General features: G+C 50.3%; 1 protein-coding gene across 1 annotated transcript in view; it reads left to right on the top strand.

The window, feature by feature from the left end:
* LOC144821697 (uncharacterized) overlaps nt 1-17,559 on the top strand; it is a 108,542-nt gene extending 90,983 nt beyond the window's left edge. Inside the window, exon 6 of the mRNA XM_078678915.1 lies at nt 16,356-17,559. Coding sequence (XP_078535041.1) covers nt 16,356-16,445 — 90 coding nt within the window. The 3' untranslated portion in view covers nt 16,446-17,559. The remainder of the gene's footprint in view (nt 1-16,355) is intronic.
* Nucleotides 17,560-24,555: the final 6,996 nt, after the last annotated feature.

The following is a 24,555-nucleotide window of genomic DNA, read 5'->3' on the forward strand; positions in this document are numbered from 1 at the left end:
TGTTCCGGAGCTATTCCGGGAATTGGAGCAATATGGTGGGCAAGCGGGATACACAATAAACTGTCACAAATCGATCTTGTATGACCCTGGGGGACGAGGCCGCTGGGGGAGACTGCCAGGGCAACTACTAACAACGGTGGAGGGCTTCCAGTATCTCGGGATATACATCACTCTTGATAAGACACTATCATTCCAAAACAACCTGGAGCGGATCATACTGAACTCCACGGCGGATATGGACCGCTGGAGACAGCTCCCACTTACACTCCTAGGTCGAGCGGCCATGTATAAGATGATTATCCTACCCAAGTATTTATATGCCCTACAGAACGAATACTATCCTCTTCCGGCAACGTTGATATCCAGAATCTACTCGGATCTGAGGGCTTTTCTCTGGCTGGGTAAGCAACCTAGAGTAGCCCTGACTACTCTCCAAAGACACCAATACAGTGGGGGGATCTCACTCCCTAACCTGGAGGCCTACTACTGGGCGGAACACATGGTACCGATTAACGATTGGCTACATGCACCGGCCGATCATCCCACTTATGCCCTAGAAAGGCTTAAAATGTCATCGCAGAACTTACTATATTATCTTTATGGGGGCACTAGATGGGAACCGCTCCTCCCAGCGACGGTTATTACGTTACTTACATGGACTAAGGCCACAAAACGCATGGGATGGGAGAAGAAGCCCACCCGGCCGACTCCGTTATGGCACTGTCAGTGGTTAACAGAGCTAAATAAACTACAAGGTTTCCAAAGATGGGACGACATAGGCATCTCCACCATAGGGGATGTGATTGCCAAGGGGGAACTGAAATCCTTTTTGGTCCTGAGGACGGAATGTGGGCTTCATCACTCACAGCTCTTTAAATATACGCAGCTGCGACATGCTAGGCGGGCCCAAAATATCCAACTAAGCGACATCCCAGAGTATGCACCTCTGGAGGGATGGCTCCTACAGGAACAGATCCGGGGGAAGGCGGTCTCTCTCACATATAAAACCTTAACTAACAATATGCTAGGTGATTTGGCGAAGCTTAGACAGACATGGGTAACGGAGGTGGGAGAAATGGATGACTTGGACTGGGACGTGGTACTAATGCATCCCCGGGAGGTGGCAATTAAGTCTAGGCTACGCCTCATTCAATTTAATGTGCTTCACAGAACCTATTACGATAGGGTGCGACTCCATAGAATGGGGAAATTAGAGGACACAAAATGCCTTAGATGCCGCCAAGATGATGGAGACTTTTATCACATTATATGGACATGTGACATGATACAAACTTACTGGACACACATCTTCACAGAACTGGGGGAGGTTTTGGGGGTCCCGCTCCAACAGGAACCCAAGCTGGCATTACTGGGTATGACCAATGACGTGGACCTCCCGCGTCCACTCCCGACCTTCCTGGTACTGGCACTGGTGGTAGCGAAAAGAGATATAGCGAAGTACTGGGGGTCACCGGAGTCGCCGGGATTAGAGGAATGGAGAAGAGGGTTGGACCTTTACATGGCAGCTGAGAGAGTGACTTATAAAGCAAGGGGGTGCCCGAAGAAATTCCATAGGGTCTGGACCAAGTGGCGGCACTATCATGGATTGGATGGGGGGCTGTGAGGTAGGGGGCTTAAACATCTGGCTACGTCGCCATGAGAACACATCCAGGAAACCCCAGGGTGGGACACTACGAGATACTTGTACTCTGAATTTTTGGATATTAAACCAGTGTGTTGCGAATTGTGACAGAAATGTATAACTTTGGGGTGGGTGGGCGTGGGAGTAGAGGTATATGTACTGCTGATTACATGACTGAAATGTTGAGTTATGATAAAATGCAAATAAAAATATAAAAAAAAAAAAAAAAAAATGTTGGATAATCAAGACGTAGAGTCACTTATGAGCAGGTAATGCATGAAATGCTTTAGGTCTGGAACATACATGTTACTTTTTGTAGTAATTGTTCCTGCTGGTAACAGTGATGTTACCCCCAAACACGCCCCAAAAGCTAAAGTCCTGACATTTACTGACCATTTTCCTTTGGTGAATTTCGACAAGTTTGACCTGCTGATGTCCACCTGGGGAAAATGTTTGGAGGTGCCTAATAATAACGAGGTGTGTTAACCTTTGCACAGTTTACGATTATGATTAAGGGTTTGCTTAGGGGTCAGAAATCCGGTAATCATGGCCTTGGCAGTTTAATCAAGATTACAAATGATTATTTCCATCCCAGACCCAGAGTTGGAAGTCTTGGAGATAAAGGCTCTTCCCCGTCCATCGCTTCTTGAATCTCCCAAAGATTTTTAATGAATGAATCTTATTGATAGGGGCTCAGTCAGGTGTGTCTTCAGTGGTCCACTCTGCCACAATGACTATCACACCTGCCCTTTGGAAGAAGGCATGTCTGAGGAGCTTTCCAAAAGTGAATGAACCAGGGGCACTACTCCCTTCAGTCACCTGCACCCAGGGAGAGGTGAAAGGTCAAGCCCTACATGGAGCATTTAGGCTCTTTCTGCTGCTTGCTCAGGCAACGTCCCAGAATCCGCGCAGAGCTGTCCGTGTCTCATGTTCCTTTGCGAGTGGATCTTCCCACTGTACTATTTGTGGGCTGGAGGGTTGGAAGTGTGGAGATGGCTGACAGGCTGGTCTTAGAAGACTTGATAACAGATGCCAACGAAAGAAGCGATAGAGAAAGAACCCTCAAATCTGAATGAAGACTGGGGCAGAAGCTGGCCCTGGAATGGGGCGTCAACACTATTAATCACACGAGGTACTGCAGGGTGTAAAAAAACCACAATAACATAACCTTATCCTACACCCCGCAGAACCGGGTGTGTCCCGGTGGGTGCCTGGGATTGAACCTGGTGTGTCCCTGTGGGTGCCTGGGATTGAACCGGGTGTGTCCCGGTGGGTGCCTGGGATTGAACCTGGTGTGTCTCTGTGGTGCCTGGGATTGAACCTGGTGTGTCCCTGTGGGTGCCTGGGATTGAACCGGGTGTGTCTCTGTGGGTGCCTGGGATTGAACCGGGTGTGTCTCTGTGGGTGTCTGGGATTGAACCCGGTGTGTCTCGGTGGGTGTCTGGGATTGAACCTGGTGTGTCTCTGTGGGTGCCTGGGATTGAACCGGGTGTGTCTTTGTGGGTGCCTGGAATTGAACCGGGTGTGTCCCGGTGGGTGCCTGGGATTGAACCGGGTGTGTCTCTGTGGTGCCTGGGATTGAACCTGGTGTGTCTCTGTGGTGCCTGGGATTGAACCTGGTGTGTCTCTGTGGTGCCTGGGATTGAACCTGGTGTGTCTCTGTGGTGTCTGGGATTGAACCTGGGGTGTCTCGGTGGGTGCCTGGGATTGAACCGGGTGTGTCTCTGTGGGTGTCTGGGATTGAACCGGGTGTGTCTCTGTGGGTGCCTGGGATTGAACCTGGGGTGTCTCTGTGGGTGCCTGGGATCGGACCTGGTGTGTCTCTGTGGGTGCCTGGGATCGGACCTGGTGTGTCTCTGTGGGTGCCTGGGATTGAACCTGGGGTGTCTCGGTGGGTGCCTGGGATTGAACCTGGTGTGTCTCTGTGGGTGCCTTGGATTGAGCCTGGTGTGTCTCTGTGGGTGTCTGGGATTGAACCTGGTGTGTCTCTGTTGGTGCCTGGGATTGAACCTGGTGTGTCTCTGTGGGTGCCTGGTATTGAACCCGGTGTGTCTCTGTGGGTGCTTGGGATTGAACCTGGTATGTCTCTGTGGGTGCCTGGGATTGAACCTGGTATGTCTCTGTTGGTGCCTGGGATTGAACCTGGTGTGTCTCTGTGGTGCCTGGGATTGAACCTGGTGTGTCTCTCTGGGTGCCTGGGATTGAACCGGGTGTGTCTCTGTGGGTGCCTGGGGTTGAACCTGGTGTGTCTCTGTGGGTGCCTGGGATCGGACCTGGTGTGTCTCTGTGGGTGCCAGGGATTGAACCTGGGGTGTCTCGGTGGGTGCCTGGGATTGAACCTGGGGTGTCTCTGTGGGTGCCTGGGATTGAACCTGGTGTGTCTCTGTGGTGCCTGGGATTGAACCTGGTGTGTCTCTGTGGGTGCCTGGGATTGAACCGGGTGTGTCTCTGTGGTGCCTGGTATTGAACCCGGTGTGTCTCTGTGGGTGCTTGGGATTGAACCTGGTGTGTCTCTGTGGTGCCTGGGATTGAACCTGGTGTGTCTCTGTGGTGCCTGGGATTGAACCTGGTGTGTCTCTGTGGGTGCCTGGGATTGAACCGGGTGTGTCTCTGTGGGTGCCTGGGATCGGACCTGGTGTGTCTCTGTGGGTGCCTGGGATCGGACCTGGTGTGTCTCTGTGGGTGCCTGGGATTGAACCTGGGGTGTCTCTGTGGGTTCCTGGGATTGAACCTGGGGTGTCTATGTGGGTGCCTGGGATCGGACCTGGTGTGTCTCTGTGGGTGCCTGGGATTGAACCTGGGGTGTCTCTGTGGGTGCCTGGGATTGAACCTGGGGTGTCTCTGTGGGTGCCTGGGATCGGACCTGGTATATCTCTGTGGGTGCCTGGGATCGGACCTGGCGTGTCTCTGTGGGTGCCTGGGATTGAACCAGGTGTGTCTCTGTGGTGCCTGGGATTGAACCAGGTGTGTCTCTGTGGTGCCTGGGATTGAACCAGGTGTGTCTCTGTGGGTGCCTGGGATCGGACCTGGTGTGTCTCTGTGGGTGCCTGGGATTGAACCAGGTGTGTCTCTGTGGGTTCCTGGGATCGGACCTGGTGTGTCTCTGTCGGTGTCTGGGATTGAACCTGGTGTGTCTCTGTGGTGCCTGGGATTGAACCTGGGGTGTCTCGGTGGGTGCCTGGGATTGAACCTGGTGTGTCTCTGTGGGTGCCTTGGATTGAGCCTGGGGTGTCTCGGTGGGTGCCTGGGATTGAACCTGGGGTGTCTCTGTGGGTGCCTGGGATCGGACCTGGTGTGTCTCTGTGGGTGCCTGGGATCGGACCGGGTGTGTCTCTGTGGGTGCCTGGGATTGAACCTGGGGTGTCTCTGTGGGTGCCTGGGATCGGACCTGGTGTGTCTCTGTGGGTGCCTGGGATCGGACCTGGTGTGTCTCTGTGGGTGCCTGGGATTGAACCTGGGGTGTCTCGGTGGGTGCCTGGGATTGAACCTGGTGTGTCTCTGTGGGTGCCTTGGATTGAGCCTGGTGTGTCTCCGTGGGTGTCTGGGATTGAACCTGGTGTGTCTCTGTTGGTGCCTGGGATTGAACCTGGTGTGTCTCTGTGGGTGCCTGGTATTGAACCCGGTGTGTCTCTGTGGGTGCCTGGGATTGAACCTGGTGTGTCTCTGTGGGTGCTTGGGATTGAACCTGGTGTGTCTCTGTGGGTGCCTGGGATTGAACCTGGTGTGTCTCTGTTGGTGCCTGGGATTGAACCGGGTGTGTCTCTGTGGGTGCCTGGTATTGAACCCGGTGTGTCTCTGTGGTGCCTGGGATTGAACCAGGTGTGTCTCTGTGGGTGCCTGGGATTGAACCAGGTGTGTCTCTGTGGGTGCCTGGGATCGGACCTGGTGTGTCTCTGTGGGTGCCTGGGATCGGACCTGGTGTGTCTCTGTGGGTGCCAGGGATTGAACCTGGGGTGTCTCGGTGGGTGCTTGGGATTGAACCTGGTGTGTCTCTGTGGGTGCCTGGGATTGAACCTGGTGTGTCTCTGTGGGTGCCTGGGATTGAACCTGGGGTGTCTCGGTGGGTGCCTGGTATTGAACCCGGTGTGTCCCTGTGGGTGCTTGGGATTGAACCTGGTGTGTCTCTGTGGTGCCTGGTATTGAACCTGGTGTGTCTCTGTGGGTGCCTGGGATTGAACCGGGTGTGTCTCTGTGGGTGCCTGGGATTGAACCCGGTGTGTCTCTGTGGGAGCCTGGGATTGAACCGGGTGTGTCTCTGTGGGTGCCTGGGATCGGACCTGGTGTGTCTCTGTGGGTGCCTGGGATTGAACCGGGTGTGTCTCTGTGGGTGCCTGGGATTGAACCGGGTGTGTCTCTGTGGGTGCCTGGGATCAGACCTGGTGTGTCTCTGTGGGTGCCTGGGATCGGACCTGGTGTGTCTCTGTGGGTGCCTGGGATCGGACCTGGTGTGTCTCTGTGGGTGCCTGTGATGGAACCTGGTGTGTCTCTGTGGGTGTCTGGGATTGAACCGGGTGTGTCTCTGTGGGTGCCTGGGATTGAACCTTGTGTGTGTCTGTGGGGGCCTGGTATTGAACCCGGTGTGTCCCTGTGGGTGCTTGGATTGAACCTGGTGTGTCTCTGTGGTGCCTGGGATTGAACCTGGTGTGTCTCTGTGGGTGCCTGGGATTGAACCTGGTGTGTCTCTGTGGGTGCCTGGGATTGAACCGGGTGTGTCTCTGTGGGTGCGTGGGGTTGAACCTGGTGTGTCTCTGTGGGTGTCTGGGATTGAACCTGGTGTGTCTCTGTGGGTGCCTGGGATTGAACCTGGTGTGTCTCTGTGGGTGCCTGGGGTTGAACCTGGTGTGTCTCTGTGGGTGCCTGGGATTGAACCGGGTGTGTCTCTGTGGGTGCCTGGGATTGAACCGGGTGTGTCTCTGTGGGTGCCTGGGATTGAACCCGGTGTGTCCCTGTGGGTGCCTGGGATTGAACCCGGTGTGTCTCTGTGGTGCCTGGGATTGAACCTGGTGTGTCTCTGTGGGTGCCTGGGATTGAACCGGGTGTGTCTCTGTGGGTGCCTGGGATTGAACCCGGTGTGTCCCTGTGGGTGCCTGGGATTGAACCCGGTGTGTCCCTGTGGGTGCCTGGGATCAGACCTGGTGTGTCTCTGTGGGTGCCTGGGATCAGACCTGGTGTGTCTCTGTGGGTGCTTGGGATTGAACCTGGTGTGTCCCTGTGGGTGTCTGGGATTGAACCGGGTGTGTCTCTGTGGGTGCCTGGGATTGAACCTGGTGTGTCTCTGTGGGTGCCTGGGATTGAACCGGGTGTGTCTCTGTGGTGCCTGGGATTGAACCGGGTGTGTCTCTGTGGTGCTTGGGATTGAACCGGGTGTGTCTCTGTGGGTGCCTGGGATTGAACCGGGTGTGTCTCTGTGGGTGCCTGGGATTGAACCGGGTGTTAAATAACAAATGAGAGAGTGAGGGATTTTTCACCTATCAATGTGAGTTGAGAACTCCTGGTCCCCAGAATTAATTACAAAAACAATGGAGGAGTATCTACTCAAAACAAAGAGAACAAAAAAAGGGTTCCTCTGGATACGGGCTCAAGTGCTCAATTCAGCACCATGTGCCTCAGCCTGTTTTAGGATAATACATATCCTTATAGAAGACCCCTCACTCACCAACCTAGTTGGTGACATGCTTCATCATCGGAGTCCCACCCCATAGGCCGAGTGCCTATAGGGTGTGCTGCGACACCTGATTACAGTGGAGCTGGTTCGTTTTTCTTTTATATATACAGGGCGATCAAACAAGTGATTTAAAAAGGGCCAACGCTACTCACTGCAAGTTATTTATTCTTGAGTGCTTGAACCCTTAGTTAAAAACGTGTTGCACCTATGCCTAATTAGGTAGGCTTCGGTGGTATGATTAGTGTTTGATAAAAATAGCTAAGTGTGCTATGTGAGGTGTGATAAATGCTATAGGTTAAAAAGGTCTACATGTTTCAACCATTGTATTATTCAATGGTTTTCGTCAGGACCATGATAATGAACTGGGTGGTCCACACACGCTAAGGTGCGTCCTGCCCTAGTCTAAATTGGAGTGCACAAATTGTGGACTCATGTAAAATAAGTGCTTATTCTTTTGTTCAAAGAAAAAACCTGTAAAAACAGGGAAACAAAAAACAAACAGGGCGGGGTCACATACAGGGGTAGACAATACATATATGCCACATTTAACATATAAAGCCATACCGAGTCAATAGTTGCTGATAATCCTAAGTTGTGAAACAGAGGGATTCATCTAGTTGTGCTACATTGCTACAGTGCTATTACAAGACTGTGGCTGGTCGCTACTCGAATAATGCCAAAGAAGTGGTGTCGGCCTGGTTTTGGCATTTAGTGAATAGCTAGTGAAAATTAATTTCGGCGTACTATGAGTGAGTGATCTCTATTTGTGATCACGAAGTGAACGGCTGCTGAAATTTGTGAGCAGTCGTGACGTCGCTGTTTGTGAATTGCGACTGGTATAATGTTTTGCTTACGCTTCCTTGCGGTATTGCCGCTTCATGGGCACCTGCACTTCCAAGACGGCAAGAGTCCGTCTCCTTAAAGTCGTTACGTAGCAAAAGGAGAAAAAGAGAAAAGTTTGCCCGGTTTTAGTTTCCTGGCAGTTTGTACATGTGACATTGCCAGCGGGCTTTTTATTCAGAAATGCGAGGAACCACTTGTTCCTTCTTTTAAACGATCGCGCATCACTTACTTGCTGCCTCTGATCATCAGGCGGTAAACCTACTTGGTTCCGGCTGGTGGTGCCCGAGGAGTAACCGGTGCTCTCTGTGGCTGCCGGTAAAGTACCGTTTGGAGCGCTTCCTGGTTGGGCGTGGCCGCATCACGTGGTGTAATCACGTGACATGCCATTTGGCCAATCAGGTTTCTCCGAGGGCGGCGCTCCCGAGTGATGTCAGCGGTCTCTAGCAGAAACGACGGGGGCAAGTCTCTTGTTTACGTTTCTATGGAGACCAATCGCGTTTAGTATGGAATCGTTTTTTTATGTATTTTTAAGGGCGTTTCTTCATTTCCAAGACCAGTTGAGGATATATTTATAACGGATCAGCGGGCAGAGTCAGAATTCATATTCGACTTTGTTAAATGTATAATTTGAAGTCTTTGTTTTTGCTAGGTGTTTACGCAATTTATGAACACATCATGAAATTGTTTGTGGGTAGGTATTTATGTCAGTACACTGTTCCACGGGATATTGTCGTTCAAGCCAGACTTGTGGGTAGACAATCTGTATACCCATCTTTGCTCCTTTTCAAAAAGTCGTTTAGTCAGATTAGTTCCTGGCTTGACTTGCTCAATAATAGTCCATTCCAAGTCATCTGGTGTATGGCCTTTTGAAAGAAAATGTTCAGTGAGTCTCGTGTTAGTCTTTTGGCACCTAATAGTGCTTCTATGCTCACCTATCCGGAGTTTTATCTTCCGGCTCGTCATACCCACGTATCTTAGGTCACACGGGCATGTGAGCATGTAGACAACATTCTCACTGTTGCAATTTGTATGACTCCTGATAGTCCAGGTTTTATTTGGTTCCAATTGCAGTGTTTTTGTGTTCTTTGTGAAGGGGCAGACACTACAGGTTCCACATTTGTAGTGGCCTGTCACTTTCGGTAAATCCCATAGAGTTGTTTGTGTTTCCCTTTCTGGGATTGTCTTTTTTGGTCTTGTGTTGACCACCCTGTCCTTTATGCTCTGTGCTCTTATGAAAGAAAACAAGGGTTTTTCCCACCTCAAGTTGCCAGTATTTAGGATATTCCAGTGTTTCCTTATTATACGGGAGACGTCATTGGAAATGGTGTTATAAGTGGTAACACATGTCAGGGGTATTTCTCCTGCTGTTTTGTTTGTCTGTTCTAAGAGACCGGAACGCGGTTGATTCCGCGCACGTTTTTGGCTTTTTTGGAGAATCTTGGTCGGATATCCCCGATTTTGCAGTTTTTTGGTGAGATCCTCTGCTTGATTCTTGAAATCTGCAAGTTCACTGCAGTTCCTACGAAGCCTCAGATATTGGCCATAGGGTAGGTTCTCACGCAAAGGTCTCGGGTGGAAGCTTTCGAATCGTAGCAAATTATTTTTGGCAGTTGGCTTGTGGTGAGTCACAGTTGTTAATTTACCTTCTTTTTTCGTGATTGTTATATCAAGAAACACAAGTGTATCTGGACTTTTTTCATAGGTGAAGCGTAGATGTTCATCACAGGTATTAATCCAGGTAAAGAAGGAATTCAGAGAGTCCTCAGTGCCTTTCCATATGGTCAGCACATCATCGATGTACCTGCGCCATATTAGGATGTTTGAGCTATAGGGGTTTGTTTGACCAAGGATGTACTTTTCTTCGAAATCATATACATATAATCCCGCTATGCTCGGAGCAAAAGAACTGCCCATGGATGTCCCACCCGTCTGTAAGAAGATCTGGTCTTCAAACTCAAAATAATTTCTTTTGAGAGCCAATCTGGCACATTCCAAGACGAACTCTCTGGGGGTTCTCGACGTCCACTCTTCTTTTTCAAGAGCTCGACTTAGTACATCCAGTGTTGCATCCTGGGGAATACTGGTGTACAGGCTTTCAATGTCGAAACTCACCAGTATAGTGTCATTCTCAACAGTGAGTTGGTCCAGGACCTGCAGCAGACTTTTAGTATCTTGAAGGTATGTGCTTGTCTTTTGTACCATTTTTTTGAAAAATACATCACAGAATTGTGAAAGGGGTTCCAACACCGACCCTATGCCAGACACAATAGGTCTGCCAGGTGGTGGTGTCTTGTTCTTATGTATCTTGGGGAGGGTGTAGAAATAGGGAATCTTTCGCTCACTCCCACATAAGAAATCAGCCTCTTGTTTAGATATAAAGCCTTCTGATTCACCGTGTTCCACTAGCGATTTTATCTCGCTTTCCAGGTCTTCTGTTGGATCCATTGGTAGTCTGCGGTAGCTGGTTTGATCTGCTAGAAGTCGGAGACATTCTTTTTGATAGGCTGTACGGTCTTGTACAACAATGCCTCCGCCCTTGTCTGCAGGTTTTATAACAATAGTGTCACAATCTCTCAGATTGTCAAGGGCACTTCTTTCTTCCCTGGTTATATTCATGAAGGTTTTTTTTGGGTTGGTAGTCTCAATCTCGTTAAAGACGGCCTGCTCAAATGTGGAAATCTCCACTGGAATCAAATGTGGTGGTGGTAAGAATGTGGACTTAGTCCTAAGTCCTGTTTTGTTACTGTCCAAGTTTTCTTCATTGTTAGTTCTTTTTTCAAAAAAGGCTTTCAATCGTAGTTTACGAAAGAAAGATGACAGTTCACAGTGCAGCCTGAATTTATCAAGGTTGGCAGTGGGTACATACCCCAAGCCTTTGTTCAGCACTGAGTTCTCAGCCGTGCTCAACGGTCTGCTTGACAGGTTTGATATTAGGTTTTCCGACTGCTCGGGCCTGCTTGTTGGGGATTGTTCCTGTTCTTGTTCGCATTCGGATATTCCGGTGCCCAATGTACTTGGCCCCCTTGGTTTTGGGTTTTTCTTCTTCCCCGTCCTCTCCCGCCCGGGTATAAAAAAGGCGGTCTGTAGGCATTTGGCTGAAAAAAAGGTTGCTGGAACGGTGGTTGCCAGCCATACATTCCCATATTTTGTGGGTTGTAGTAAGGATCAATATACCCTTGCATCGGTACTGGGTTCAAGGGTGGCCAATTGCCTTGTCCTCTACCCCTTCCTCGCCCTCTTTGTTGTTTGGTGCTTCCTCCACTAGAGTTAACACTGGTGTTGGAGGTATTGCTAGATGCGTTGCTGGAGGCGTCTGAATTGTCTTCTCCTTTTGATGGTGGCACATACTCTGGATCGGAGTATGGGTATGCCTTTGTCATGGAGAATCTTTTTAGGTCCTTCTGGAATTTTTGCACTTTCTGTTGTGACAGGTTCTCTTTATAATCCGTCATCTCCTTGTTTAATTCATCCAGCTTCTTCTTTTAGCCTGTGATGGTAGTTTTCATAGTTCCTTCTGCTAGTTGGATATCCACCTGAATTTTTTCAGAGTCTTATGGCTGTTTTTAGGATTAGGACTATCCAGTCATGCGTGCAGTGCCACGCTATGGCTGCCCAGTCTTTCCGAAATGCTTCGTCTTCAAGAAAGATTCGTGGTGCGTTGGAAACCAACAACCCCTTGGGTGCCATATTGTTGGTCAAATATTGTTTTAGTATGGTTCCATGTAAGATGGCTCTGATTCTATTTTTCTTAAGTTCCGTTAGATTTTCCCAATCTTTTGTCGTGGAAATGCTTTGTGCTATGTTCACATCCGCGAACACTGATAGATCACTCATGATTTCATCAATTTCAGCCGAGGTGTATGACAGGCCCTGGTTTTCGGCCATGTTTACAATGGAAATTGCCTGTGTAGTGATATGGTATCTATTGTGTTTAATACTCTCGCAGCTGTGCGCTGCCTAAATCTTAAATAACAAACGAGAGAGTGAGGGATTTTTCACCTATCAATGTGAGTTGAGAACTCCTGGTCCCCAGAATTAATTACAAAAACAATGGAGGAGTATCTACTCAAAACAGAGAGAACAAAAAAAGGGTTCCTCTGGATACGGGCTCAAGTGCTCAATTCAGCACCATGGGATCGGACCTGGACCTGGTGTGTCTCTGTGGTGCCTGGGATTGAACCGGGTGTGTCTCTGTGGGTGCCTGGGATTGAACCGGGTGTGTCTCTGTGGGTGCCTGGGATTGAACCTGGTGTGTCTCTGTGGTGCCTGGGATTGAACCGGTGTGTCTCTGTGGTGCCTGGTATTGAACCCGGTGTCTCTCTGTGGTGCCTGGGATTGAACCAGGTGTGTCTCTGTGGGTGCCTGGGATTGAACCTGGTGTGTCTCTGTGGGTGCCTGGGATTGAACCGGGTGTGTCTCTGTGGGTGCTTGGGATTGAACCGGGTGTGTCTCTGTGGGTGCTTGGGATTGAACCGGGTGTGTCTCTGCGGGTGCTTGGGATTGAACCGGGTGTGTCTCTGTGGGTGTCTGGGATTGAACCTGGTGTGTCTCTGTGGGTGCCGGGGATTGAACCGGGTGTGTCTCTGTGGGTGCCTGGGATTGAACCTGGTGTGTCTCTGTGGTGCCTGGGATTGAACCGGGTGTGTCTCTGTGGGTGCAGGGGATTGAACCGGGTGTGTCTCTGTGGGTGCCTGGGATTGAACCTGGTGTGTCTCTGTGGGTGTCTGGGATTGAACCGGGGGTGTCTCTGTGGTGCCTGGGATTGAACCTGGGGTGTCTCTGTGGTGCCTGGGATTGAACCTGGGGTGTCTCGGTGGGTGCCTGGGATTGAACCTGGGGTGTCTCTGTGGTGCCTGGGATTGAACCTGGGGTGTCTCGGTGGGTGCCTGGGATTGAACCGGGTGTGTCTCTGTGGGTGCTTGGGATTGAACCGGGTGTGTCTCTGTGGGTGCTTGGGATTGAACCGGGTGTGTCTCTGTGGGTGTCTGGGATTGAACCTGGTGTGTCTCTGTGGGTGCCGGGGATTGAACCGGGTGTGTCTCTGTGGTGCCTGGGATTGAACCGGGTGTGTCCCTGTGGGTGCCTGGGATTGAACCGGGTGTGTCTCTGTGGTGCCTGGGATTGAACCTGGGGTGTCTCGGTGGGTGCCTGGGATTGAACCTGGTGTGTCTCTGTGGTGCCTGGGATTGAACCTGGTGTGTCTCTGTGGTGCCTGGGATTGAACCCGGTGTGTCCCTGTGGGTGCTTGGGATTGAACCCGGTGTGTCTCTGTGGTGCCTGGGATTGAACCTGGTTTGTCTCTGTGGGTGCCTGGGATTGAACCTGGTATGTCTCTGTGGGTGCCTGGGATTGAGCCTGGTGTGTCTCTGTGGTGCCTGGGATTGAACCTGGTGTGTCTCTGTGGGGGCCTGGGATTGAACCTGGTGTGTGTCTGTGGGTGCCTGGGATTGAACCTGGTGTGTGTCTGTGGGTGCCTGGGATTGAACCGGGTGTGTCTCTGTGGGTGCCTGGGATTGAACCGGGTGTGTCTCTGTGGTGCCTGGGATTGAACCGGGTGTGTCTCTGTGGGTGCCTGGGATTGAACCTGGTGTGTCTCTGTGGTGCCTGGGATTGAACTGGGTGTGTCTCTGTGGGTGCCTGGGATTGAACCCGGTGTGTCTCTGTGGGTGCCTGGGATTGAACCAGGTGTGTCTCTGTGGGTGCCTGGGATCGGACCTGGTGTGTCTCTGTGGTGCCTGGGATTGAACCAGGTGTGTCTCTGTGGGTGCCTGGGATTGAACCTGGTGTGTCTCTGTGGTGCCTGGGATTGAACCGGGTGTGTCCCTGTGGGTGCCTGGGATTGGACCTGGGGTGTCTCTGTGGGTGCCTGGTTTGAACCCGGTGTGTCTCTGTGGGTGCCTGGGATTGAACCGGGTGTGTCTCTGTGGTGCCTGGGATTGAACCTGGTATGTCTCTGTGGGTGCCTGGGATTGAGCCTGGTGTGTCTCTGTGGTGCCTGGGATTGAACCTGGTGTGTCTCTGTGGGTGCCTGGGGTTGAACCTGGTGTGTCTCTGTGGGTGCCGGGGATTGAACCTGGTGTGTCTCTGTGGGTGCCTGGGATTGAACCCGGTGTGTCCCTGTAGGTGCCTGGGATCGGACCTGGTGTGTCTCTGTGGGTGCCTGGGATTGAACCTGGTGTGTCTCTGTGGGTGCCTGGGATTGAACCGGGTGTGTCTCTGTGGGTGCCTGGGATTGAACCGGATGTGTCTCTGTGGGTGCCTGGGATTGAACCTGGTTTGTCTCTGTGGTGCCTGGGATCGGACCTGGTGTGTCTCTGTGGGTGCCTGGGATCGGACCTGGTGTGTCTCTGTGGTGCCTGGGATCGGACCTGGTGTGTCTCTGTGGGTGCTTGGGATTGAACCGGGTGTGTCTCTGTGGTGCCTGGGATCGGACCTGGTGTGTCTCTGTGGGTGCCTGGGATTGAACCTGGTGTGTCTCTGTGGGTGCCTGGGATTGAACCTGGTGTGTCTCTGTGGGTGCTTCGGATTGAACCTGGTGTGTCTCTGTGGGTGCTTCGGATTGAACCGGGTGTGTCTCTGTGGTGCCTGGGATTGAACCTGGTGTGTCTCTGTGGTGCCTGGGATTGAACCTGGTGTGTCTCTGTGGTGCCTGGGATTGAACCTGGTGTGTCTCTGTGGGTGCCTGGGATTGAACCTGGTGTGTCTCTGTGGGTGCCTGGGATTGAACTGGGTGTGTTTCCGTGGGTGCCTGGGATTGAACCGGGTGTGTCTCTGTGGGTGCCTGGGATTGAACCTGGTGTGTCTCTGTGGGTGCTGGGATTGAGCCTGGTGTGTCTCTGTGGGTGCCTGGGATTGAACCTGGTGTGTCTCTGTGGGTGCCTGGGATTGAACTGGGTGTGTTTCCGTGGGTGCCTGGGATTGAACCGGGTGTGTCTCTGTGGGTGCCTGGGATTGAACCGGGTGTATCTCTGTGGTGCCTGGGATTGAACCAGGTTTGTCTCTGTGGGTGCCTGGGATTGAACCCGGTGTGTCTCTGTGGGTGCCTGGGATTGAACCTGGTGTGTCTCTGTGGTGCCTGGGATTGAACCTGGTGTGTCTCTGTGGTGCCTGGGATTGAACCTGGTGTGTCTCTGTGGGTGTCTGGGATTGAACCCGGTGTGTCTCTGTGGGTGTCTGGGATTGAACCTGGTGTGTCTCTGTGGGTGTCTGGGATTGAACCGGGTGTGTCTCTGTGGTGCCTGGGATTGAACCGGGTGTGTCTCTGTTGGTGCCTGGGATTGAACCTGGTGTGTCTCTGTGGTGCCTGGGATTGAACCTGGTGTGTCTCTGTGGGTGTCTGGGATTGAACCGGGTGTGTCTCTGTGGTGCCTGGGATTGAACCGGGTGTGTCTCTGTTGGTGCCTGGGATTGAACCTGGTGTGTCTCTGTGGTGCCTGGGATTGAACCTGGTGTGTCTCTGTGGGTGTCTGGGATTGAACCGGGTGTGTCTCTGTGGTGCCTGGGATTGAACCTGGTGTGTCTCTGTGGGTGCCTGGGATTGAACCCGGTGTGTCTCTGTGGGTGGCTGGGATTGAACCTGGTGTGTCTCTGTGGGTGCTGGGATTGAACTGGATGTGTCTCTGTGGGTGCCTGGGATTGAACCTGGGGTGTCTCTGTGGGTGGCTGGGATTGAACCTGGTGTGTCTCTGTGGTGCCTGGGATTGAACCTGGTGTGTCTCTGTGGGTGCCTGGGATTGAACCGGGTGTGTCTCTGTGGTGCCTGGGATTGAACCCGGTGTGTCCCTGTGGGTGCTTGGGATTGAACCTGGTGTGTCTCTGTGGTGCTTGGGATTGAACCTGGTGTGTCTCTGTGGGTGCCTGTGATTGAACCGGGTGTGTCTCTGTGGTGCCTGGGATTGAACCTGGTGAGTCTCTGTGGGTGCCTGGGATTGAACCCGGTGTGTCTCTGTGGTGCCTGGGATTGAACCGGGTGTGTCTCTGTGGTGCCTGGGATTGAACCTGGTGTGTCTCTGTGGTGCCTGGGATTGAACCGGGTGTGTCTCTGTGGTGCCTGGGATTGAACCTGGTGTGTCTCTGTGGTACCATGGATTGAACCTGGTATGTCTCTGTGGGTGCCGGGGATTGAACCGGGTATCTTTTGATTCTCATACCACATCCAACTAGCATCAAAAAGTTAAACATCAAATCTGTGTTTTTCTCTTTCAGAGCTGCCTGGAGAAGCTTCAGAATCAGCAGCAACACAACACACTTTTGGAAAAAGAAAATAAACTCATCAAAGGTCAGCTCCAAAGCTGAGCCTTAAAAACGTAACTCTAAGTAACAATCAAGAAGAGAAAACAACAAAACAAAGAACATCCAATCTAAAAGCTTGAAGATAGAGAGTTTTAGGGTGTGCTGAGTACAAGTTGTTCTGAACAGGTGTTGTGGGTGCCTGTGATGTAATGCATCCTCTTTCAATTGCACTTCTAAGGGCCGCATTACATAGATAGGATAGTGTGTTTACCACATATTTTAAATACATATACCTCAAGATGAGGCATAACAAACAGATCGATGTTTAACACACCCAGTTCTGCATGTTTTGACATTTCTTCTCCTCCCGCCATAAAGTGTGACAGGCTTACTCTGCTGGAACCTGTCAGTGAAAAACTGTGAGAGTCTGAAAATTATCACACAACTTATAAAAATGTTTGCACTTAACTTGTAATGAGGGCCCAGATATTGTATTTTTCCATCACCTTTCCTGGGAAACCTTCATGGTTGAAGTAGAAATGTCTGACAAGCCACAATTATGCATGTTATCTATATATATAGAAATAAATGTATGTCTGTCTGTCTGTTTGTCCTTTATGCATTACTACACCATTCATCCGATCGCCATGAAACTTTGGGAAGTTGTTGAGTACACTCCCGCGAAGGTTTCTGGCATAAAAATGTTTTATAGATCGGCCCCCCCCAGGGCCCTCATAATCTTTTGAATACTGAATTTGCAACCACGACTTTGCAACGGTACAAGACTTTCGGTGAAAAAGATGATGAACAGTGTCATCGAAGCTACAATTTTGAATGGGAAATTCAAGGGGGAAGATGTACTGTTGCCACGTATTCCAATGATCCCAACAGATATGCCATTTGAATTCAAACGTTTACAGTTTCCGGTGCGACTCGCTTTTGCAATGACCATCAACAAAGCACAAGGACAATCGCTGCAAGTGTGTGGACTAGATTTGGAGAATCCGTGCTTCTCACATGGACAACTGTATGTGGCCAGTTCACGCGTCGGAAAACCTGATTTATTTGTGTACGCACCAGACGGAAAAACAAAAAATATCGTGTATCCACAAGCACTCGAATAAATAAATAGAAGACACTTTGAAATGTTTTCCATATTAAAATGAATAAGTTTCAATAAAAATGACAATGTAAATTGAATGTTATCATAACGAGTTTACTTAAATTTCCTTTCTTCTGAGATCGCTGCAAAGCGCGATGGGTAAGCTAGTTACTTTATAAGAAAGTTATGCCATCCCTATTCTCTGGTCCGATCATTTTTTGGTCTAATTCCAAATTAAATAGGAGCAACCTCTGAAAAATTATTTATTTCCATCCGGGTCTAGAAAGGGCAGAAATTGGAAAAACTTGGATGTTAACAAATTGAATGTCTGCCTTGAAAACACCAGACCAGTAGCTTCTATTACTACTTTGGATGAAGAAGCGGCCATCCATCACTGGCTTAGCTCATCTATTGACTCCTGCCTACCCCTGTCTAAGAAGAAATACAATAACCACTACCCTCCTGCTCCGTGGTTCTCTGAAGCTCTCAAACAAGAAAAAACTAAATGTAATAACCTAGAGAGACAATGGCGCAAATACTATGATCCTAAAATTAAATCATCGTATAAATCAGCCCTTAGCAATTACCATCTACTTTGTAACAACGCTCGGGCAGAGCACATCAATTTAACCATCCTTGAAGCTCAACATTGCCCCAAAGTACTTTTCAAAGTTGTCAAGGAACTCTCCGGTGCCTCCTGTCAGCCTAAACCCCCCGGCCTTGACTCTAAACAATGTGATGATCTTGTGGATTTCTTTGTCAACAAAATTGCTACTATTTATGCTGACTTTGATAAACAGGCTGCTACTCTAACAACTCCTTCAGCCGATGGTCTACCAAATAACCATCTTCCTCAGGAAATCACATTAACTAATTGTTAGAAATGGGATTTCCGGTTGGCTGAGGCTTGCAACATAGTCCGGCAGAAACCACCATTCTACGTCAGGGCAAGGGAGTCACATGCCAAGATAACTCCTGCTCACCCCCTTGGTAGCTTGGCACAAGCAGACAGGCTTATCCCGAAGGCAATGTGAGTTAAGCGTTTGCGCACGCACATAGCAACAACACCCAAGGCCCACCACAAAGGAAACTCCACACAAGATTATGTATAAAAATTGCCTTTGTATTGTACCAAACACATTAGACAATAAACCCACACTTTACAATGTGCCATAGGCACGGGCAGAATTTACAGGGGATTAGGTACATGGGACAGGCCCACGGGCGCCACTGTCAGGAATAAACACTTTTAGAACTATAACTTGGTAGAATTAGCACTTTGTAGGGATAACCCTTAGCACATAGAACAATTGTAACTGTAGCACCAAATAGAAAATAAAGCACACAACCAGTAACTACTGGTAACAGGTAAGTACCACCAATGCAACCCTAACCACCTTAGGAAAATATCACGCAGGAAACCAGGAACTCAATAGCAACACCTGTACTAGGAAGAACAACCACCTAAGTATCACCATACATTTACGGGTATAGGAATAAAAGCATAACACACGATGCATAAAAACACATTCAGACGTGCAGGAAAAACACAATTGCGCAGAAATCACATAGGCCACAACCTGTGACTGTCCCCAGGCCAACTAACCTCTATGGGGCTAGGACGCCCTGTGTCCGCAATGTCAGGGGGCCTAAACGGAGCAGCTGCCCACTAAGTGATGGGCAGCTGTAGAACTGAGCCTGGCACCAGCGTGCCTCCTGGCTCTCTGTAGGCTCTAATGAAACAGTAGGGCCCCAAACGCAAGGTGGGAGCCACTTGGGCTCTGAAGACTTGTTGGTCCCCAGGGGGAGTGGCCCGCTGCCAACTGGGGCCGCTCTACCCTCGAAAATGCCCCCGGAACCTCTCGTGGGCTAAGTAAAGAATGCCCCTGGGCAGGTGGAGCCTCTTAGGCTTTAAACAACAAAATGCGGCCGTTGAGCCTCGTGGGCTCGAGGAGATGTGGCCCCCATCGTTGGAGTCCCTCTCGGGGGACTCAAAATAACCAAAATGCCCAGGAACCAAGATAACACAGGTAGGAGAGGGGCGGGCACCGGCAATGTGCCCGGATGCCCCCTCTAACCACAAATGGCCCCCGGAGCCCTTCGTGGGCTCCAAATCACTGGCAGGAGGGGCGGGCACCAGCAATGTGCCCCGACGCCCCCTCTGCTACAAACAACACCGGGCCCCACTCACCGGCTCTGGTATGCTGCCGGTCTGCTTCGGGTGTCACCTCTGGCCTCCGCGCCGCATGGTGGAGCCCCCTCTTCACAGGGGCTCCTCTCCCAGTGCGGCTGAGCTGGCTTCAGGTGGTGGCAGACGGGGCTCTCTCCCTCGGGAGAGCCTCGCCGGGAAGAGACGCCGGCTTCCTTTGGTGGCGTCAGGTGGAGGCGGAGTGGGCTCCCGCCCTCACCCAGCACTTCGTCTGCTTCCGGGTCTCCTGGCAGCCCCGCCCACGTCCTCGGCGGGGCTGCCTGACTTCCTGATTCCCAGGCGGGCCTGGCGGTGAAACGGGGCAATACGAGAGGTAGGCTTCCTCTTCAATTTAAATATAAAGCGGGCTGGCCACCCGCTAGATAAACTACAAAATGGCCACAAATAATAAAAATACGGGCTCCTGCTAGAGTAACAAGAAAGCGCTCCCAAGTGCTAGGGGGGGCAATCCAGCACTTCCAGGCGCTGTGGGGATAAGGGAGTAAAAGCAAAGCGCTCCCCCGCGCTAATGGCCCAAAAGTCCAGCAAACGTCCTGTAGGCAGGCAGGGGGGCAAAGGCTGGGCCCAGAGCCAGCTCACAGGGTCCTCCAGGCAGGGAGGCAGTTCCCAGTGGCGGTCCTCCTGGCGCCCAGCAGCAGCAGCAGCAGGCCCCCCTCTAAAGTAAGATCAGCAAGAGAACATCTTGTAAGGGGACACAGCCCCTTTTTATACAGTACATCTCTTTAGTCTGTGTGCAGGGTGGGGGGGGGAAACCAGTTGCAGCTGGTTTTGGAGCACTGTGATGTGCTCAGCCACCCTTCCTATTCACTGGCCAAGCTAGGGCCATCAATCGCACCACAGTGGGCAGAGCCAGCATTGTGTGGGGAAAGCCCAGCCCTATTCAGGTCCCTCACATCAGCATGCTAATCTCAACACTCACCACCGGGGCAGACCCATCCTGACTCCTGGAGCCAGGTTCACCAGCCAGCTCCAGCCAATCACACGCCAGACACAAATTACACAAACATGCCAACTTCTAGAAGTGGCACTCCACACTAGACACATTCACGCCGCACACATCATTGCGCAGCATTTAATCGCACGACTCCGCACATACCAAACTCGCGCCTGCACACCCTACGCATCAGGAATTACCAGGGACACATACATTCCCCATGCATTCCTATTGGAGGGCAGGCCAACCTCACTACACGCACGCACTTTACCTTGGGACACAGTTGTAAAGTGCGCAGAAACCAAAAATCACTACCACCAATTCACATTCATAAGAAAAAAGTTTAGGGGTGAACCTGCCAGAAGGGCCAAGTCCAACACTAATAATAGCATTGGCCTAAACAAATGGACTCTATTCGATGCCACTACATTTTGTAATATCTTGAGTGGCATCAAATCAGGGTCCCCAAATGATCCATTTCCTCCTTCAGACTTCCAATCCTTGAATCACTCCACACTTAATTTAATTATGGAGTTATTGAATACTTCTTTATCTGAAGCCAAAGTCCCGGCAGCCTGGAAACATGCCATGATTGTGCCCCTGCTGAAAAAAGCAAACTTGGGCCCAGAGGAACCATCTAACTTCCGTCCTATCTCTCTTCTCCCTATTTTCTCGAAAATTCTGGAGCAGCACATTAACGTCCAGCTGACCAACTTTGTGGAAACGCATGATGTCCTTCACACCTCCCAGTCCGGTTTTAGGGCAGGCTTTTCCACGGAATCAACATTGCTGGGTGTCTCTGAAAATTCCTGCCTAGAGGTCGATAAAGGAGAAACCGTGGCACTTATTCTTCTTGATTTAAGTGCCGCATTTGACACTGTTTCCCATACCACCCTCCTAACCACCCTTCAATCTTGTGGTGTTACTGGCCTTGCACTCAAGTGGCTATCCAGCTTCTTATTGAATAGGACCTTCCAAGTTTTCTCCCCTACTTCTGGTTCCAAAGTCCATGTTTCTCAGTATGGAGTTCCTCAGGGCTCCATACTGAGTCCCCTGCTCTTTAATATTTATGTAAGCCCTTTGGCTAGAATAGCGGAGCAAGCTGGGCTCACGGTATACTCTTACGCCGACGATACCCAGATCATCTTTTCACTTTCGGCCAAAACTAAGTATAACACCTCTATGCTCCGTTCGGGGCTAACAAATATCGCCGATTGGATGCAAGCTAATAAATTAAAACTAAACGGTGGGAAAACCGAACTCCTCCTTTTCGGTAACAACAAAACCCTCTGGGGCCCTCAACATTGACCGTCCCAGATGGGATCTCCTCCGTTTCCTGTGCAATCGGCTCGTAACCTGGGCTTCATTGTCGATGACCAGCTGACAATGAGGCAACAAGCGGTCAAAGTACCCTCCACCTGCTTTGCCATCTTAAAATGGCTGAGAAAAATCCTGTGGATGCTTCCGTTGCCTACCCAATAAACTGTAATCCATGCTCTCATAACATCACGATTGGATTATGGAAATGTATTATATCTGGGCGCAAGTAAGGAAGTATTACACAGGCTACAGGTTGTACAAAAGTCAGCTGCCCGCCTGCTTTGCAAACTCCCTAACAGAAGTTCCATCTCAGCCTCATTACGTGATCTTCACTGGCTTCGGATCAACAATCGTGCCAAATTTAAAGCATTATGCTACATGCACAAGATTAATTCTGGTGAAGCACCCCAGTACCTAAAGGCCTTGGTACATCAATACTGCCCCCCTCGTCTGCTTCGATCTTCTAACCAGCACAAATTCCAAACCCCTAGGATCAGACGAGTCAGAATGGGTGGACACTCTTTCTCCTGTCTGGCTCCCTCACTCTGGAATTCTCTTCCCTATCATCTACGCATTAAACAACACTACTCTAAATTCCGTAAAGATGTAACATCATGGATCTTTAATCAATAGTTCCCTCTCTTTCTTCGGTCCAGTTTCTTTTTATTTTTGCATCCCCTAGCGCCGGGAAACCTTCGGGAAGCTGTCGCGCTGTATAAATGCAATAAATAAATAAATACATAAATAAATAAAAGAATCCAAATTGTAGACATATCATTATAGATTACCTTCCCTCACACACAGAACCACGCCATCCGGGTACTCGCCACTAAGACAGTTCCTTGAAACCTTTAAGGTATCGCAGTCCAAGTGACATGCACACACATTTGAATTTGTGGTGGAATTTGAAAAAATTGGATAAGGGTCTGTCAATATTTATGAGTGGACATTTCACTAACCACTAGGTAAAACCCACCGGTGTGGGGAACCTTCTCCAAGTGTGAGTTTGGGGGTCAGAATGATGACATGCCTGTTCCCAGAGGAGGAGGGGGACTCAGATGAAGAGTCGGGCAAAGGGCCGGGGTCAGAGGTCAGGTGTGGTAGGTTTTAGGGTGGTTACATAGATGCTCCCGGTGCAGAGTTGGTGGCCATAGAAAATGCTTGGAACCGCTGCCAAGCCCCATTCTGTATATTCAGAGAACAAGAACATTTGACTGGCTTCCATAAACATATTAGTGCAGAAGGTATATATGATAATATGTTTCCAGGAAGGAAGTAAAGGTGTATGCAGCACCATTATGCATTATGGTGCCAAGGAGAGGGTTTGGACTCCTAGTAAAATATTTTCAGGCAAAGCACAAAGCTAAAAATACTTCTGTACGTACCGGCTGCCCCAGTATCTGCAGAATGACCACCCCACTCCCCTCACCCTGCTGATAACCTGTAGGACTCTTAAGCAAGGGAAGTAGTAGGTGTGAACATGTCTTATATCCAGTGATTTCTTTGTGGACCTCACAGGAGTTTTGGGGAATCCATAAAAGATGGACATCTGTTCAGATCTTAAGAGAAAACTAATTTCTGAGTCATAAGAAGAGCTTTCTGAATCTGTTCCTTTGAGACCAGATGAAAAACAATGAGTTGCCTTCATCTGAGGAAGCGATTTGAACCTGCAACTCACAGGAGCCACCTGAATAAAGGGACTGACTGACCATTGACTGACCAATGACTCTCCTTTGACTGAGCATTGACTGACCATTGACTGACTGTTGAATGACCATTGCCTGACCATTGACTGAACATAGACTGACCATTGACTGACCATTAGCTGGCCATTGACTGACCATTGACTGACCGTTGACTGACCATTGACTGAGCGATGGCGGTTTGAGATCCCTCCACTCGCTCCAGCTGGACTCTGACCCTTTCTTCAGTTTCCCTTTGATATTCAGCACCTATAAAGCCTCAGGTAATGAGCTGGTGGTTTGTAAGATCTGCACCAACAGATAAAAGAATGATACTATGGGAATATTTCACTCAGTGCTGACCGTGGCTCCTGGAATGATGGCACGAGTGAGGTCAGTCATGAAAGCATGAGCAGCGTCACCATGACAGGACCCCGGGGGACTTCACACGTGGACATCTTGGATCTGCATTTCTCACAATCAATCGATCATATAATTTGTAAAGCGCACTACATAGCCGCAAGGGTTTCAAGACGCTGAGGGGTGGGGAGGAAGGGGGTGCTGTTGCTAATGGTCGAACAGCCAGGTTTTGAGTTGTCTCCTGAAGGTTAGAAGGTCTTCGGTTTGTCGTAGGATGAGGGGGAGGGTGTTCCAGGTCTTGGCGGCGCGGTGGGAGAAGGATTTGCCTCCAGCTGTGGTTCTATAGATGCACAGGACGGCAGCCAGGGAGAGGTCTCCGGAGCTTACAAAGCTGGCTTCCTTCCTTCCTTCTTTCCTCCAAATGATTAATGGTTAATTTCAGATTTTTTGCAAAAACGACTTTTCTTCCTGATATTGGAAAATGAAACAATTGAGTAAAGAAGGTGAGCGCTGCCTTCTTGTGTGTTTTATATTTACACCCCACAAGTTGCTGCCATCGGGTATCG

Source organism: Lissotriton helveticus, chromosome 2_2, assembly GCF_964261635.1.
Source record: "Lissotriton helveticus chromosome 2_2, aLisHel1.1, whole genome shotgun sequence".
Taxonomy (NCBI): Eukaryota; Metazoa; Chordata; class Amphibia; order Caudata; family Salamandridae; genus Lissotriton; species Lissotriton helveticus.